At 42.1% G+C, this 15519-nt stretch overlaps 1 protein-coding gene across 8 annotated transcripts in view; it reads left to right on the top strand.

Moving 5' to 3' along the window:
• The window catches only part of ARID1B (AT-rich interaction domain 1B), a 445627-nt gene that overhangs the window by 311720 nt on the left and 118388 nt on the right, over nucleotides 1–15519 (top strand). For all 8 annotated transcript variants that reach the window (XM_050786686.1, XM_050786683.1, XM_050786680.1 and 5 more), the window contains one exon: nucleotides 2574–2817. In XM_050786686.1, the coding sequence (XP_050642643.1) occupies nucleotides 2574–2817 (244 nt within the window). The remainder of the gene's footprint in view (nucleotides 1–2573; nucleotides 2818–15519) is intronic.

Raw genomic sequence — 15519 nt, 5'->3', positions numbered from 1 at the left:
TTGTCACTCAGTATTTTTCTGAGGGATGTAGTAATGGGGTAAGTTCCTGTTCCTGTTAAAGCTTGTACCAGTCATGATGTATGGTAAAGTTACTGTGCAGTTCAGCTGAGGCCTGTCCTAATTCCTGTTTTTTTCCCCAAGGAATAGGCAAAGGCAATAGAGACGGTGTGAATACACGTGGTTCTTTAAATCAGGGGTCAGCAAGCTTTTTCCATTAAGGGCCAGAGAGTCAATATTTTCAACTTTGCAGCCCCCATGGTCTCTGTCAAGACTTCTGTTGTTGAGCTCAGTAATCAAGTTAAATATAAAGTTTCACCAGCTGAATATGTACAGAACCGTGCATCTCACGTGCCCTGACATTTCTGCTAATCGTAAGGATTAGCATAAATGTTTATATACCTTTGAATTCTAACAATCAGATGGAATTTACTTAATTTTATTTTGGATTTTTTCTGAGACTGGGTCTCACTGTGTCACCTAGGCTGGAGTGCAGTGGCTCCTCACAGGTACCCTTGTCGCTCACTGTAGCCTTGAACTCCTGGGCTTAAGCACTCCTCCTGCCTCAGCCTCCCGAGTAGCTGGGACCACAGGCTGCTCCACTACACCAGGCTTCCGTTTTGGAGATTTGATGAACTTTTTCTAGGAGTGCTATTTTCAGTCTGCTCTGTCCTTGTTCTGTTGTTCCCCATAAGCACAGTCATTGGACATTGAAGATTTTGTGGAATGAAGACGTTTTCTGTTTTACTTGGAAAGATGTTTTTCTTCTTAGCAGAAGACATTTTGTTTTTCCGTAGCATTTCTCTTTTTGATTAGGTTCTGTCAGCTATACTTTAGAATATGGTTTTTAAAGAGAAGTTAATTATATGCTATAACAGATGATCAACAGATAAACTAAACTGTCCAGGGTACTAGGATCCTCATCCTGAGTTTGCTTCGTGACGTTTCAGGGTGCCCTGAAGAGCTATAACCAGCTCTGCTTTCCCTTGCTTTTTTTCGTACTTGCTGGTCTAGGTTTACTCTTAGAATCTTAGCATCTTCTTCTACCAGATTCTAAAGCCCTATTCTCAGAAGTCCCAGTTGTAAGCAGTGAGGTAAAATTTAACATTGATAAAATTTAGAGGGTGGAGATTTATTAGGATTGAATATGCCTTGGAAATAGTAGCATAACCAGATATTTCTGATTCCATTCTATAGTACGTAGTCTTCAATTATCAGGACAAGTATCTTTTATGCTGTAACTCAGCCCTGAGAACTCACTGGCAGCTCGCTCGGTCGGTGATCTGGGAGTCCAGTCATTGCAGTGGGGATGCACTGAGCACCTGCTGATGGGACCTCCATGGGAGCCGGGGAGCGGGGGCACACCAGTGATGCAGGCTGAAGTAAAGGCTTTGTCTGTGTCCCCTTCTGCTGACAGAGCTGAAGACAGTTTCTTCTTCCTCCTCTCTCATCTTCCTCTTTTCGTCTTTAGCACCTGCAGATCGTCCTCAGTAATGTAACCTTCAACAGTAATTTGGACTCTCTGAGCTTCCATTTTTTTTGTATCTGTATCAATGGAGATTTTAATCACTGCCTCAGAGAGTACGGCGATAAAATATAGATGGCAATGACAGTGTAAATTTGGTATTAAAAAGTAAGGTATAACATTAGGACCCATTTCTGCCAACAAAACTTCTAAGAGATTTATTTTCACAATACCGTATATAAATACACACATTATTATCTTCTTTTAATGCCACTTTATTGTAAGAATTTCTCAGCCAGGCACAGTGGCTCATGCCAGTAATTCCAGCACTTTGGGAGGCCGCGGCAGGCAGATTGCCTGAGGTCAGGAGTTCGAGACCAGCCTGGTCAACATGATGAAACCCCGTCTCTACTAAAAATACAAAAATTAGCCGGGCGTGGTGGCAGGCGCCTGTAATCTCAGCTACTCGGGAGGCTGAGGCAGGAGAATTGCTTGAACCCAGGAGGCGGAGGTTGCAGTGAGCCAAGATCATACCACTGCACTCCAGCCTGGGCAACAAGAGTGAGACTTCATCACTATATATATATGTGTGTGTGTGTGTGTGTATTTCTCATCACAAAGTTTGGTTAAAATTGTGACTGCTATTACATTAGCGTATCCTAGTTTGAAATTCACATAGTCCACCAATGTCAAATTCTGAAAAAAAGGACTCAAAGCCTATAGTTTTTTACTTTATGATGTAATCATTTAAGAACCAGGCATTCCATTCCTATGGTAAGTCACCAGGCAGAGTGCCGTGTGTCTTGTGTGGCACTTTGAACAGGTCTAATGGACTCGGTGCTGACAGCTGAAGGGCAAACTGTATGAGGATGGTTTTATCAAAGAGAAGTACAACTGTACTCATTTTTTAGGAGAGAGGCGAGATCTTATTGGTTCAACTTACAAACGACCTCATTAAAATCTAATAAAAAGTGGCCATGCTTTGAATTTTGGGTTGTTACCCAGAAAACTTTCATCTCTGAAGCGGACATCGTTATGATTATCAAGTCGTCTTTTGATGAGATATTCATCCAAACATGTCACTCTATAAATACATCTTTTCCTTTCTTAGGATCTGTCTGGCTCCATTGATGACCTCCCCACGGGAACGGAAGCAACTTTGAGCTCAGCAGTCAGTGCATCCGGGTCCACGAGCAGCCAAGGGGATCAGAGCAACCCCGCGCAGTCGCCTTTCTCCCCACATGCGTCGCCTCATCTCTCCAGCATCCCGGGGGGCCCATCTCCCTCTCCTGTTGGCTCTCCTGTAGGAAGCAACCAGTCTCGATCTGGCCCAATCTCTCCTGCAAGTATCCCAGGTATTTACCTTCCTAATAATTATTGTTTTACTTTGTGATAAAGAGAGATCTCATGTTCATCAACAGCAACTCACAATTCATTACTATTTAAAAACCTAGTGGCTACGTATTAAGAGTATAACTGAATTCTCACCAAGGCATATGAGAGTCCCAGTTCCTGAAGATATTCAACAGGTGATTATAACTACCCCTTTAATAAAATGACCAATTACATTGTTATTTTCAATTTGCATATTTACCTTAACTTATGCCAGAAACAGGGTATTATTTATCCTCTTAGCATATGTTTTGTAATGATTCTGTTACATCAGATCTTCTGTTGATGAGTACCACTAAAGTGAGATTGTTGGTGAGGATCGGCCTTATATTTTCGTGGTTCTGTTTAATACTTGCCACAGCATTTACTTTCTAAAACATTTCCACAGTCTATACTTACCAGTGTCTGATCACATCCAGGCAATGGTTGTTTCTGGAGCATGGTCGAGGCGTTCTTACTGATACAAACGCGTGCCTTCTCTTTCACACAAGGAGCCCGTGTTCTGGTTAACTCCATGTTCAGTTATTTCACTTGTCTTGCATCACCTCTCTCTTCTGCTCCCTTTATTATGTTCTCAAGGCTATTTTTTTATTTGGTTATTTATTTGTCAGTTACTTCATCCTCATCCAGCTTTCTTACATCAAACTTCATCCATTCAAATCTATCACGCAACTAGCTTTCCTTTATCACCAAACCAGATAATTTATTCTGTCCTTCCAAAATCGTGGGCATTAGTCTGTGCTTTTTAACATTTCACCTCTTTTATATTAAAAAAAAAAAGTATATTGTGGAATGTTTAGAATATTACACATATATATCTCTAAATAAAATAACATATATAGCACGCCAATTTGAAACATTATCAAATAAACATTCATGAATTCACCATCTGGTTTAAGAATTAGAGTATCATAATGCCATTGTAGCTACCTGTCTATTTCTTCCTTATCTCAAGCTCTATACCTCTCCCTCACTTCAAATATCCTTTGAATCATTTTTAAAATATTGTTCTTTTGGTTTTTTGGTTTTTGGGTTTTTTTCCTAAGAATTTTATTACAAACATTCATAGATACATATATTGTTTTATTAAGTTTTTAGCTTTACAGAAATATATTATATTTGGAATGACTATAATTTATCATCCAAGTTGAGACACTTTTGTGCATGCAAAGGGCTACTATTAACAATTACAGTAGGACAGCGGCATAAACCAGAAGGTCTTAGGCAAATCAGATAATATGGTCACCCCACTCATAGTGTATGCTAAAATTTGCTTTTTTTAACTAAACATTGTGTTTCTAAGATTCATCTGTAATTTGATATAGGTATACACTCAGTGCATTTTGATTAAAGCATTTCGATGTTATCTTTCTTTCAAAAATGTTTGTTTGTCCTCACAGTGTTTGTAATAACCTGGACTTATCTGCTGCTTTTCACTTTTTAATGCTATGAATACACTATAGTCTAGAATTTTTAACACAGTTTTTGGTGTTGACATGGTTTGTGAGATGTCACCTACCTAAATGTTGGAAAGTTATATGTAAAATATTGCATTATTCAAAGAGCTCACTCTGTCATTCTCAATTGAGTCAAAAGGACTTTTTCTAAAAACCTAAATGAAAACTTTCTTGAGGTATAAAGATATAATGGTTTTAAATTTTAAATTCCTGACATGAGTAGTTAGCCATCTGAAGATTTTCCACGTCTCTCATTTCAAATGGGGATTTCTAAACTTGTACTTTCATTGTTGGATTTTGATGCAATACAGAACATAAAACCCAACAGAAAACCTCGCTTTGGGCACATGATCCTGGGTATCAGGTGTTACATTATATAGTATTTTACAGAGGAGGTAGCTCAGCAAATTCAACTGTCATCAGAGTCTGTGGTTTAGTTGGTTTGCACAGAGTAAAAGCTGGTGAGTGGGTTATACACCATCACAAAGGATGCCCATTCTTCACAGTGACTGCAGATGTGTGCGGGCAGAGAGCACAAGCACCTCACTACCATTTCTCCCTAACCCCTAGAAAGCTTTCCACTTTCTTGGATATGTCATTTAAAATATATAGTTTGTTTTTTAAACCTGTGTCAGAAACCCTAACCACCATATTGCTTCACTGTACTATTACAAGTCAGCTCCTCTGTGGCCAACATCTATATGGTGCTTGGTAAATCTATTCATTGACATTTAGTACCGGGAAGAAATTAGGCAGCAAAAGCTCCACCTTTTTTTTGGTGGGATATTCTTCAAGTAAATTCTTAACTGTCTGCTAAATGTGAAGCTACATGGGATCAGATTATATAAATATGACAAAGAGAACATTTCTTAGTGTATTCTCCATGGAGTAACCTCTTAGAAAATCTGATAAGCGGTTTTGGCATTTGTTCACCTTTCTTCCAAGTGGAAGTACGAACATTTGTACTGGATGGACTTTCATAATGATCTGATACTAGCCACACAACTTGAAGAAGCTTCTAAGCCTTTCTGTGCCTCAGCTTCTGCATCTGTAAAGAGGATGACCCCACCTCACAGGGGAAATGCAAAGATTAAATGTGTCACTGCACATGAGACAGGTACAGGCTGAGCACTCGGTGCTTGTTGATTCTTGCGATGTTATGTTCACCATTATGGATATTACTCAAACTGAGACTGTCTGTGACAATTACTGTCCGGAGTTGTACGGTTGATTTAGGCAGCAGGTCTTCTGGTTCTTAATCCAGTGTTGTTTTTGTGGAATTCAGAAGACATGTATGTTGTTCCCAGTGATGACTTGGTGTGTTTGCTGAGGTAGTTCAGTAGGACTGCTAGAGCTAGCCATGAAAGCAAAATATATTTTCACAAAGTTGAACTCAGTTTTCTTCTAGGAAAGAAAAAAAAAAAGGTCCACGTTCCTCTTCTTGGAGGTTGAGCCTGAAAAGGTTAAGAGGAAGACCAGAAAACAAAAGATAGAAGTAACTGTACCCCAGAGATTAACAGAATTTCTACTGTTGTCTCTACACATGAAAATTTTAGCTGGACACTTAGCCCCTGCTTCAGTCAGATCATAGGCAAACTGATTTATGCTAGACTGCCTGCCTGCCACACAGAAAAGTTAACATGAGATGCAGTATAAAATCCTGGATTATTTTCCCTCTTTCTGCCTGTGCGGAGGCCACATCAGCTAACTGAGAGTACTTCCCGCCCAGTGGTCCCTGCCAGGGCTGCCGTACACACTTCAACAGGTAGCTCATTGCACAGGGTCTGAGTGGTGAATGGGAGTTGACATCTACCTGCCCTCTTGTGGGAAGGGGCACCATTTTCTCATTCATACAGAGGAGCCAGGTTACCCTCAGTAACCTTGTCCTAGACCTTGGGGGAGTAGTCCATGGCTTCAGTCCAGGTAATACCCATTTCTCTTCTCTCTGTTCCCACAGCTAAGCCTAGGGGCACTGAAATGTCAGTTTTTGATAACTGTTCATCAAACATTTTATATGCAGCTATTTTAATGGAATTTACACAAAGCTCATGACAGGTTTTTGTTGGGGGGAAAAAAATGATTGTCCTCTATTTCCATTTCCCTCCACCTAGGCACCCTGTCCTTTTTAATTTTTTAAATAATTGCCCTAAGATTCATATCCTTATTCTCTGAGAAGTATTAAATATATCGAGTTATCCAACTTGCTTTATGTTATATATTTGTGTGAACTTGGTCATAGGTAATAAAACCACATTTTGGAGATGATCATAAAGTTTGTCTTTGCTTTTTGTTTTATATTTACTTTTACCTAAATGCAAATACACCTTCCTTTAGAGAATAATGAGGCCCATCTCCCTCCTCCTTTTTCCATCTCTACTCCTTATATTTAAATGGTGTGGATCTGTACATCAGATCCCAAGCTCATATGCAGTCCACCTTCTTTTGGTTCTGAGTCTGCCAGTGAAGCATGCATGCCATGTAGAGATGACATGCTTTCCCAGGCATGATGCTCAAGCTGTCAAGCTATCTGTTAGGAATTTCCCTTTTTTTTTTCTATATGTTGTCTTTGGTTTTCTTCCTGTCCCCTTCCTTCCTCTTATTCCCAGCACCCTCTTATGTTTGGCCTCTCTTCTCTGCTGTTGCCTCCTGCTATATCTCACCACCTCCTCTCCATGTCTCACAGACTGGCTCTTTCAATCATTGTCTCTCCAACAAGTCATTGTAAAATGTGCAGCTGTTATGTAGCTGATAGCTGGGATGAAGTAAAGCCAAATGTTGCAGGGAGTTCTTCCTGATGTTGCTTTCCTAGGATTTGTTGAAATAGAACAATCATTTTTCTCCATCTCTACCCTGGTAAATGTAATTGACAGCTAATGAGAAGCATCACAGAGGTAGATAAACGAAGCCCAGTAAACCATCCCAAGTGGCTGATTCTGTTTCTTGCCTGTTAAACTCTTCCTCCACTCACTGCAGATTTGCCCTCCTGTCTTGCTGCCTCACAAACATTGTGAGTGTCATGGGAAACACTACTATGATACACTGGTACAACACTGCCCCACCACATCCCTAACTCAGCGGGGCTTTTCCTCCTGCGTTCTTTGGAGAAGGAGGATGGAGATTTTTTATGTTAAGTAGCCACATGGATTCTCTCCCTTTGTTTGCACGTTCCTGGGCTCCAGCAGTGCAGCTCTCTATAGTTAGAAGGTAAGAATTCAGGCCTGCTTGTTGACTCTAAACAAGCGTTTGAGAACAGAAACACAAACACTATATTCTCCCTCCAGTGCCATTACAAATTTCCTTGTTTTTTACATTCTCTCTCCTCTTCTTACTGATGTATTTATATTTAGAGACAGAAATGAAATAGCTCCATCTTTGTAATTGGCAGTGTGTATTCATATACTCTACATTTAAATTAAGCAGATGTAATGTCAGGTACAGTTAATTCTGAAATATATGATATTAGACATAATGCTGATGTTCTAGTAAATGATCCCATCACGTTGCACTTACGCTGCTTCTTGGGTTACATCCTAGCGTTTTTCACTTTGGCGTAAGGAGGGCTGCCAGGTTCTGGATGTGTATTGAACAGGTCATGGGTCTTAGGCTGGGCCTGATTGCCCCTAATGCATGGTGGAAGCTGACTCAGCACAGCCTCTGAATGCACTGCTGTTGCCAGAAGATTCTGCAGATGTTAATTTCACTTGTCCTGCCTCCAGAGCCAGCCATTCCAGTTTACTAACAAAGCAAAAATGTAAATAAGCCAAACTTTACAATTTTTTATTTTATTGGCCAGAGGCTTTTGTCAGCTTTTCCTCCGTGTGCTGTGAGCAGCGGCAGCGTTTAAATATTGAGAAGAGGGAGCACACCATGGGGTGAGGAATGGACAGGCAGGTGTTAACTGTTCATAGCCTGGCTGGCACTTCTGTTTATACAACTAAGCTCATCTGTTTTTTCAATGAAGATCTAAGGATAGTAACTGAAAATTCCTGAATAGACTTTTCCCCATTCTTTTTTTGGCATTAGGCATTTGGTATTTGTACCAATTCCAGTGTAAGTAGAGTTAACTCACTTTGATCTGGCAGCAGAAGGCCACTGATCATAATAGATTAGGGTCAAAAATACAGAATTAGGTCTTCACGCTAGCAGATAATAAGGAGCTATTTGTTTTCATGACTGTTGTTCTTCTTGCCTCGTACTAGGTAAGACTAATCAAAGGCAACATCATCCTAGCTATCACAGACAGAAGCAAAATAGAGTTGCATCAGATATGAAAGTGGAACCCCTTGTCTTTTTACATTCCGTGCTTCATTTGGAGCCAGCCGCTCACCTGCTGCCTGGCCTCTCGACAGACTGCCCGCTGTCTGGCTGGGTGTGAGGGATGGGTCAGGGCGGCTTCAGAGCTGAGACTGTGAAGCCAGGAGGCCCAGGTCGGGAGGAATCGCACTCACCTTCCAGAAGCTGCCTTCACTGCTCCCATCTTTTTCTACTGATACCTCCCCTCCCCTTCTCCCTCTCCAGCCAGCTGCGCTTCACCCCACTCCAGTGATCACCTCTGCATGTGTGCCTCCCACCTAGGGTAGCCACCTCCAGGAGCCCCTCCGTAGTGCATAGCATGTGGTGCCCCGCACCCTTCTGCTAATGTGAACTCATACCCAGCGAAGAACTTCAGTCTCTGTCCTTTGAAAAGGATCACAGATGTGACGAGCCTGAAGAAATCACTTGGTCAGAGCTCGTCCTCCTACACCACAAAGCACCAGTTCCTTTTTAGTGGAGCCTGATTCTCTGCAGCTTTCTCATGGCCATTCCTAGAGGGCGAGGGATGCATCCAGCATACCAACCAGCCATGATGAATCTGTGCCCCTCAGGAAAATCTCAGACACAAAAAGCATGAGTTCTAGAAAGGGTGGCACGTATTGGATTAAATATGGAAAAGAACTGTTTGGCAGCACTGGGGTATATTTAGAGCTCTTCTGTGTGAGTGCTCACCCAGTCCTACCCTTCAGCAAGCGAGAGCTAAGTAGATTTCTCTACCAGCCGATATAGCTGCAGATCCAAACAAGAAGATATTCTGGTCAAAAAACTAATTTTCTTGCTTAATTTGACATTCAAACAAGCAGAATCTGGAAGGATGCTATAATGGGAAAGAGAAAAATGAATCTCAGTTAGGAGTTAGTCATAGGCCAGAGTGAACAGGAAGGATTCCAGTGAGAGGAAATGATGGCTCCTGGTCTAATTTGTCAAGATTAATACCTATCAGATGAACAATGGAGGATGCAAACCAGTGTCTCTCTTTCATTTAACCCTTTTCTCCTGGAGTTCTAGATCTCTTAGGCCTCAAGCCCATCCTAAGTAAATAAACTTTCTACTTTTTAATTTGGCCTTAATGTAACTCAGGGTAAAAAGCATGAGTTTATTTCTATATGTAAATAGTTCTTAGCCAGTGTCCTTTCGTGATAACATTAGCAGTAGACCCTCTAAAATGGCATTTCGTGTACTGACAGAAATTTTTTATCTGAAAGTCTGCATAATCACCTTACCTAATAATCTTATTTTTAAATATCTATCGAATGTTCCTTTTTGGCTTCACTGAGGTGGAAATCCTGCAACAGCTTGTTGCAAGGAAGGTGCATGCTGCTTATTGGCAGGCTGAGGAGAAAAAAAAAAATTAACACAAAATGCCATTGATATATCCATGTTTTTAATCTGTGGCAGCACAGAAAACCAATTCAGCGGTTCTGCAAACCAAAGAGAACTTAAGCCAGTATTTTTTTTCCCTGACAAAGTAAAATATTTGGGTGTTACACAAAACTATTTCCATTCCTTCCAAATGCTGCTTCGTAATAGTTAAGAAAGCAAATTGTATATTTTGTCTCTTTGAGAGATGGGGTTGCATCGCTGTATGGCTTAGTTATTGGTAGTGTGATACTGAACCTCCCACTTTAAGATAACAGCTTTAAAATTCAGGCCAAGATCCTGGTTATGGAAACTCAGCAAGTCCATGGGTCATGAGTATTCTCAGCGCTGTTTCTAGAGGGCATGCTCCATTGCTGTCTGGCGGCCAAGGCCTTGCGTTTGAAGAACTGCCCCAGCATTCTGAGCTACTCTTCTCCTTCAGAGGTCACTCCAGACCCCAAGTCAGGTATTCTGATAGATGGGGAATGCGTATTGTTTTCTTCAAAAGCACAAATCTTCTCCTCTTTCATTCCAACAGACCTCAAATGAAGCCTTTTCCCCCTCTTCTTTCTCCCATGTTCAGAAATAAGAAAACATTAGACATTTATCAAAATACAAATTCCCACTTAGTTTTGCTCCCTCTCTTAATTAAAAAGAAAAGTTGGATAACTCAGTTTAAATTATCCTGTCAATTTCCATTCCCTGTCTCTATTCTTCTGTGTATGAAAATACAAGAAAGCCTGTGTCACCAAGGCAGTGTTATGTGCCTTTTTCTAGCTCTGCAATCTCCGCAGTGACTCATGTGTTTTCATGTGTTCCCACTCCCACTTCGCCATTACTTTTTTGCATTGTTCGCTGGAGAAGCACTTCGGACACCTCGTTCTCTGTCTGTTTGCACTCTTGAGCTGAGTAGGCTGTCCCTGCTCCGAACCTGTGCTCAGCTGCATGTCACTGCGTCTGGACTCCGTGTGTGCTGCATCTGTGGAAATGCTGTTGGCATTGACCTGCTGCCTTCTCCCTTCACTGAGAATGAAGATTCAGAATGGAGGGGTACAAAAGCTTTTATGAACTAATTTTAGCCTGGAAGTAAAACATTTCAGAAATCACTTGAGTACATTTTGGAAAAGGGTGGTAAAATGAATAGTACTTAGAGTCAAGATGCTCCTAAAGTTGATTTCACAAACTTCTGGTATATCACCATGTTTCCTAAAAGAGAATAAGCAACAATTGTGTAAGGAACAAAACCATTTTATAGAGAGTGTTAGGTTTATTTCCCAATCTTCTGATAACCCTGAGGCCAGGATTATTATGATGTGTTGATTGATTATAGCCGTTAAGACTCTTACTAATCAGTTTCATCCCTTATTCTCAATTCACACACTTGCACCTTTGATTTCTCTTCCATAACAGGGTGATATGGGTTGTCGTTGACTAATGAAGAGCAGAATTGGTTTCGGCATGAGACAAACGGAATGCCTTCACCAATCCTAGAATGCATTAATCTTTCATAATCCACATCTGCATGTTTATAAATGATATAACCAGGAATTGTTAATGTTGATATTCTCCCTTCCAAACAGAAAGTGACATAGGAGTTTGTACTTGCAAACTGCATTAAATGCATAAAGCTGAATGCCAAGAGCGTGGCCTTGCTGAGGATGCCAAATATATTACTTCATTTGTTGGTTTTAGAAAAGTAGCATGTTGCACTTTGGGTGTTGGATACACCAGGTGATACCCTGTGGAAAGCCAACTAGCCTAATTGTTCATTTTCCTTCCTTATTTTATCATTCTATTCTGTCATTAATTTAGCAAAGCACTGAGTGTATATTATGCTGCAGGCGTAGTAAGTGGGGTAAAGGCACTGAACATAAACTGCAAGGGGTCCTGTCCTGGTGAAACTTAAAGTCTTGGCCGGGCGTGGTGGCTTATGCCTGTAATCCCAGCACTTTGGGAGGCAGAGGCGGGCAGATCATGAGGTCAGGACCATCCTGGCTAACACAGTGAAACCCTGACTCTACTAAAAATACAAAAAAAAAAGAAAAGTAGCCGGGTGTGGTTGCGTGCGCCTGCAGTCCCAGCTACTGGGGCGGCTGAGGCAGGAGAATGGCGTGAACCCAGGAGGCGGAGCTCGCAGTGAGCCAACATCGCGCCACTGCACTCCAGCCTGGGCGACAGACAGAGCGAGACTCCGTCTTAAAAAAAAAAAAAAGAAAGAAAAAAATCTAGTGGGAAAGATAGGAGATACATAAATAACTACATACTTTATTGTCAGGTAGTCGGGGAAGAAAATCAGGTTACTTCTTTAGATAACAGTGGCTAATTAGAGAAGGTGTCTCTCTTAGAAGTTGATACTTGAACAAGAGAAGTGAAGGAAGGGCAGGGGCAAGCCATGTGAGCGTCTAGGAAAGAATATCCAGGCAGAGAAAGCAGCAAACTCAAAGGCTCTGAGTTAGTATTGTGCTTAGTGTGCTGGGCGGCGAACACCAGGAAGTCAGTGCAGCCGGAGCATAGTGGTCACGGGCAATGGAGCATAATGCGTGGGCAGTTAGATGAGAGAAGAGCTAACGACTTTGTAGGTTATGATGATGATGATTTAGGAGGTTTTTTTATTATTTCTTTCTGAGAAGGAGTCTCGCTCTGTCTTCCAGGCTGGAGTGCAGTGGCACAATCTCCACTCACTGCAACCTCTGCCTCCCAGGTTCAAGCAATTCTCCTACCTTAGCCTCCCAAGTAGCTGGGACTATAGGCACGTGCCACCAGGCTCAGATAATTTTTATAGTTTTAGTAGAGACGGGGTTTCGCCATGTTGGCCAGGCTGGTCTTGAACTCCTGACCTCAGGTGATCTGCCCACTTTGGCCTCCCAAAGTGCTGGGATTACAGGCATGAGCCACCGCGCCTGGCTGATTTAGGAGTTTGAGTGTGATGTGAACCCTCTGGAAGGTTGGGAAGGCAGGGAATAGCATAATCCTGTTTAGGTTCTAGGAGGCTCACTGTGGCTGCTAAGTGGACAGTATACTGTAGGGGAAGGTGGGAGCAGAGACATCAGAGGCTCCTGCAGTAGGCACGCGGAGGGTTGATCGCTGCTTGGATGTACACATAGCGGGAGTAGCGGCAGAAGGAGTTTGGCCAAAGGAATGGGTAAATGATGGTTCTGTACAGAAGATAGAGGTACAGGTGTTTGAAGGGGAACCAGGAGTTTGGTTTTAAACATTTTGAGTTTGAGATTCCCACTGGGTATCCTAAGGGAGGTTTTGAATAGGCGATTGGATAAGATCTGGACTCAGGCAGTGTTTTGGTGGGAAAATGAGTGTGTGAGGCATTAGGGTTCAGGATGAGGTCCCCTGGGCACCCAGCCTGCCTCAGCATCACTTGAAGGGCTTGTGATTCAGTAGTTGTGGGGTGGAGCCTGACAGTTTGCATTTCCAATAATTTCTAGTTCTACGGAAGCTGCTGGTCTGGGAAGTACTGGCCTAGGGAGTGAGTGAAGGTCAGCGGTCCACAGCACTCGCCACACAGCATGCCTGGGAAAGGACCGATGCTGGCCCAGCCCCGGAGATGCTTACCTAATCGGTCTGACGCAGGGTATTCCATCAGTACTTTCTTAAAGCTCTCTGGGTGGTTATTATGCGCAGCCAAGGCTGAGAATCACTGAAAGAAGAATTCTGAGGAAACCCTGGGGTACCCAAAAACATAGAAACTGTGAAAAAGAAATGGAAGAGAAATGTTTCTAGAATATGGAAGAGAGCACCTGTGTCTAAGACAGCTTAGCACTTCCCCAGTGCTCCATGGGCATGGCTGAGAAGGAGGCCTGTATTCCCGGTTAGGAGCACATACATTTCTCACAGGAAAGTTGAGGGATGAATAGCTCATGTTTTAAGGGTGGCATAGTGCTGAGTTTTTTTTTCCTGACCTTTCTAGAACTAGATTTGGCTCAGTTGAAAGTTATGTCACAGAAAAAATTCTTATGCAAAAATACTGTTGTATTCTGAAGTCCAATTCAGTTAGCAGTAGCCTCCTTTATTTCCATAATTGTTACATTAAGTTCATTTCACATGAAATCCAAGAATCATGTTATTTTAATTCTACTTGAAAAAAGGCAAAAAAGGTACCATGTTTTAAGAGACTGAACCTCAGTGGATAAATATTTTTGCTGCTTACTTGTTTTTCATGTGACCTCATTGCCTTTTCTTAGAAGCAGGTGGAGGAACTAGTTCAGAATTCCCTGTTTCTATACCACTGATCGTGACTTTGTGTCAGATCTTTGCTCCTAGAGCTGCATTAAAGAATGATGTTATTTATCCTTTCTGCCTGGAACATTCATCCCACTTTTTATGCAGCCCAGCAAACTCCTACTTATCCTTCAAGACCCCATTAAAGGATCTTTCCCTTCACAAAGTCCTTGCTGGCCCCTGCAGCCCCGAGTTCAGCTTCTCCCTCAGGGCTGCCCCAGCTGCCTGAGCCCCTGGCGGGCTGAGAGCCTCTTTCTTCTTTTTGTCCCCAGTGCCAAGAACAGTGCCTGGCAAGTAGCGCCATTCAGTAAACGTGGGCCAACTTAAAGAACTCCCAGTTCTCTTAGAAAAATGGGAATTCAAGAGAAGAGAGTTCTGAAATTGGTGACTTACATAACCTTTCCCCTGTGGGCCTGGAGCCATCTCTCTGCCTTTGCATTTCACCCTCCACGGGATCATTCTTTTCCCCTCCCTCCTGAAAGCGACTCCGCTGTGACAGATACCTTTCACAAGTGTGCTTGCTGAATATTTAGTCCAATCTGAAAGAAGTAATGAAGAATACTTGAGGTCGTGCTCGAGAACCTTCCTCTCCACATTGCCACAGTCAGAGGCTCTGTGGCCTGCACAGCCTTCCTTGTCCTCTGGCACTCAGCATGGAGAGCTTAGCCGTGCCCAGGCTGGCACTGCCTCTGGCAGAGTTTACTCCTGAGTTGCGGGTCCCTGAGGGTGCCCACTGCCACCCGCCTGGGCCCCCCAGTTCTAGCCTCGTGCTGGAGAGGTCTGCTCTCCCCGCAGCAACCTCACAAGCCCAGCACTGTTAAAAAGGAGTCTGGTTATTGATTAATCCGGGTTTCATTGTGCAACTCTTTCTCTCTTGAAAAAGCACTTATTTAAATACCCAAATGTATTAATATGTCATGCTGTGAACTGTGATGTCTAAGCAAGGTAAGCGGGTGCTGGTTTCCTTTAAATATACATTGTGAAGTGTTGATTTATCCCCCTTAGATCCTGGAGATTTCTGTTTGTTTTTTAAGTTTTTCAGAACAGTAAGTGCTTTTAGCTGTCTTGTTCCTTACTTTTAAAAGTATGAGTTTTATGCCAAGGGTTTAAAAATCTTAAGTTTTATCATGAAAACAAGCTGTCATTACTTAGTGTAATCACAAATGCAATGAAATTTTAAACTCTGTAAGAAAAAGCATATTATTTTAGTACATAAATCGACACTTAATTCTCTATCTAAATGGAGAATTTCTAGAAACCATGCCACCTATAGTACCAGTGTTTTATCTGTTGGTCTCAACT

The sequence above is a fragment of the Macaca thibetana genome, chromosome 4 (assembly GCF_024542745.1).
Source record: "Macaca thibetana thibetana isolate TM-01 chromosome 4, ASM2454274v1, whole genome shotgun sequence".
In the NCBI taxonomy this organism is placed as follows: domain Eukaryota; kingdom Metazoa; phylum Chordata; class Mammalia; order Primates; family Cercopithecidae; genus Macaca; species Macaca thibetana.
Note: the sequence above shows the minus strand (reverse complement) of the source record. Positions and strands in the feature narration are given on the sequence as shown.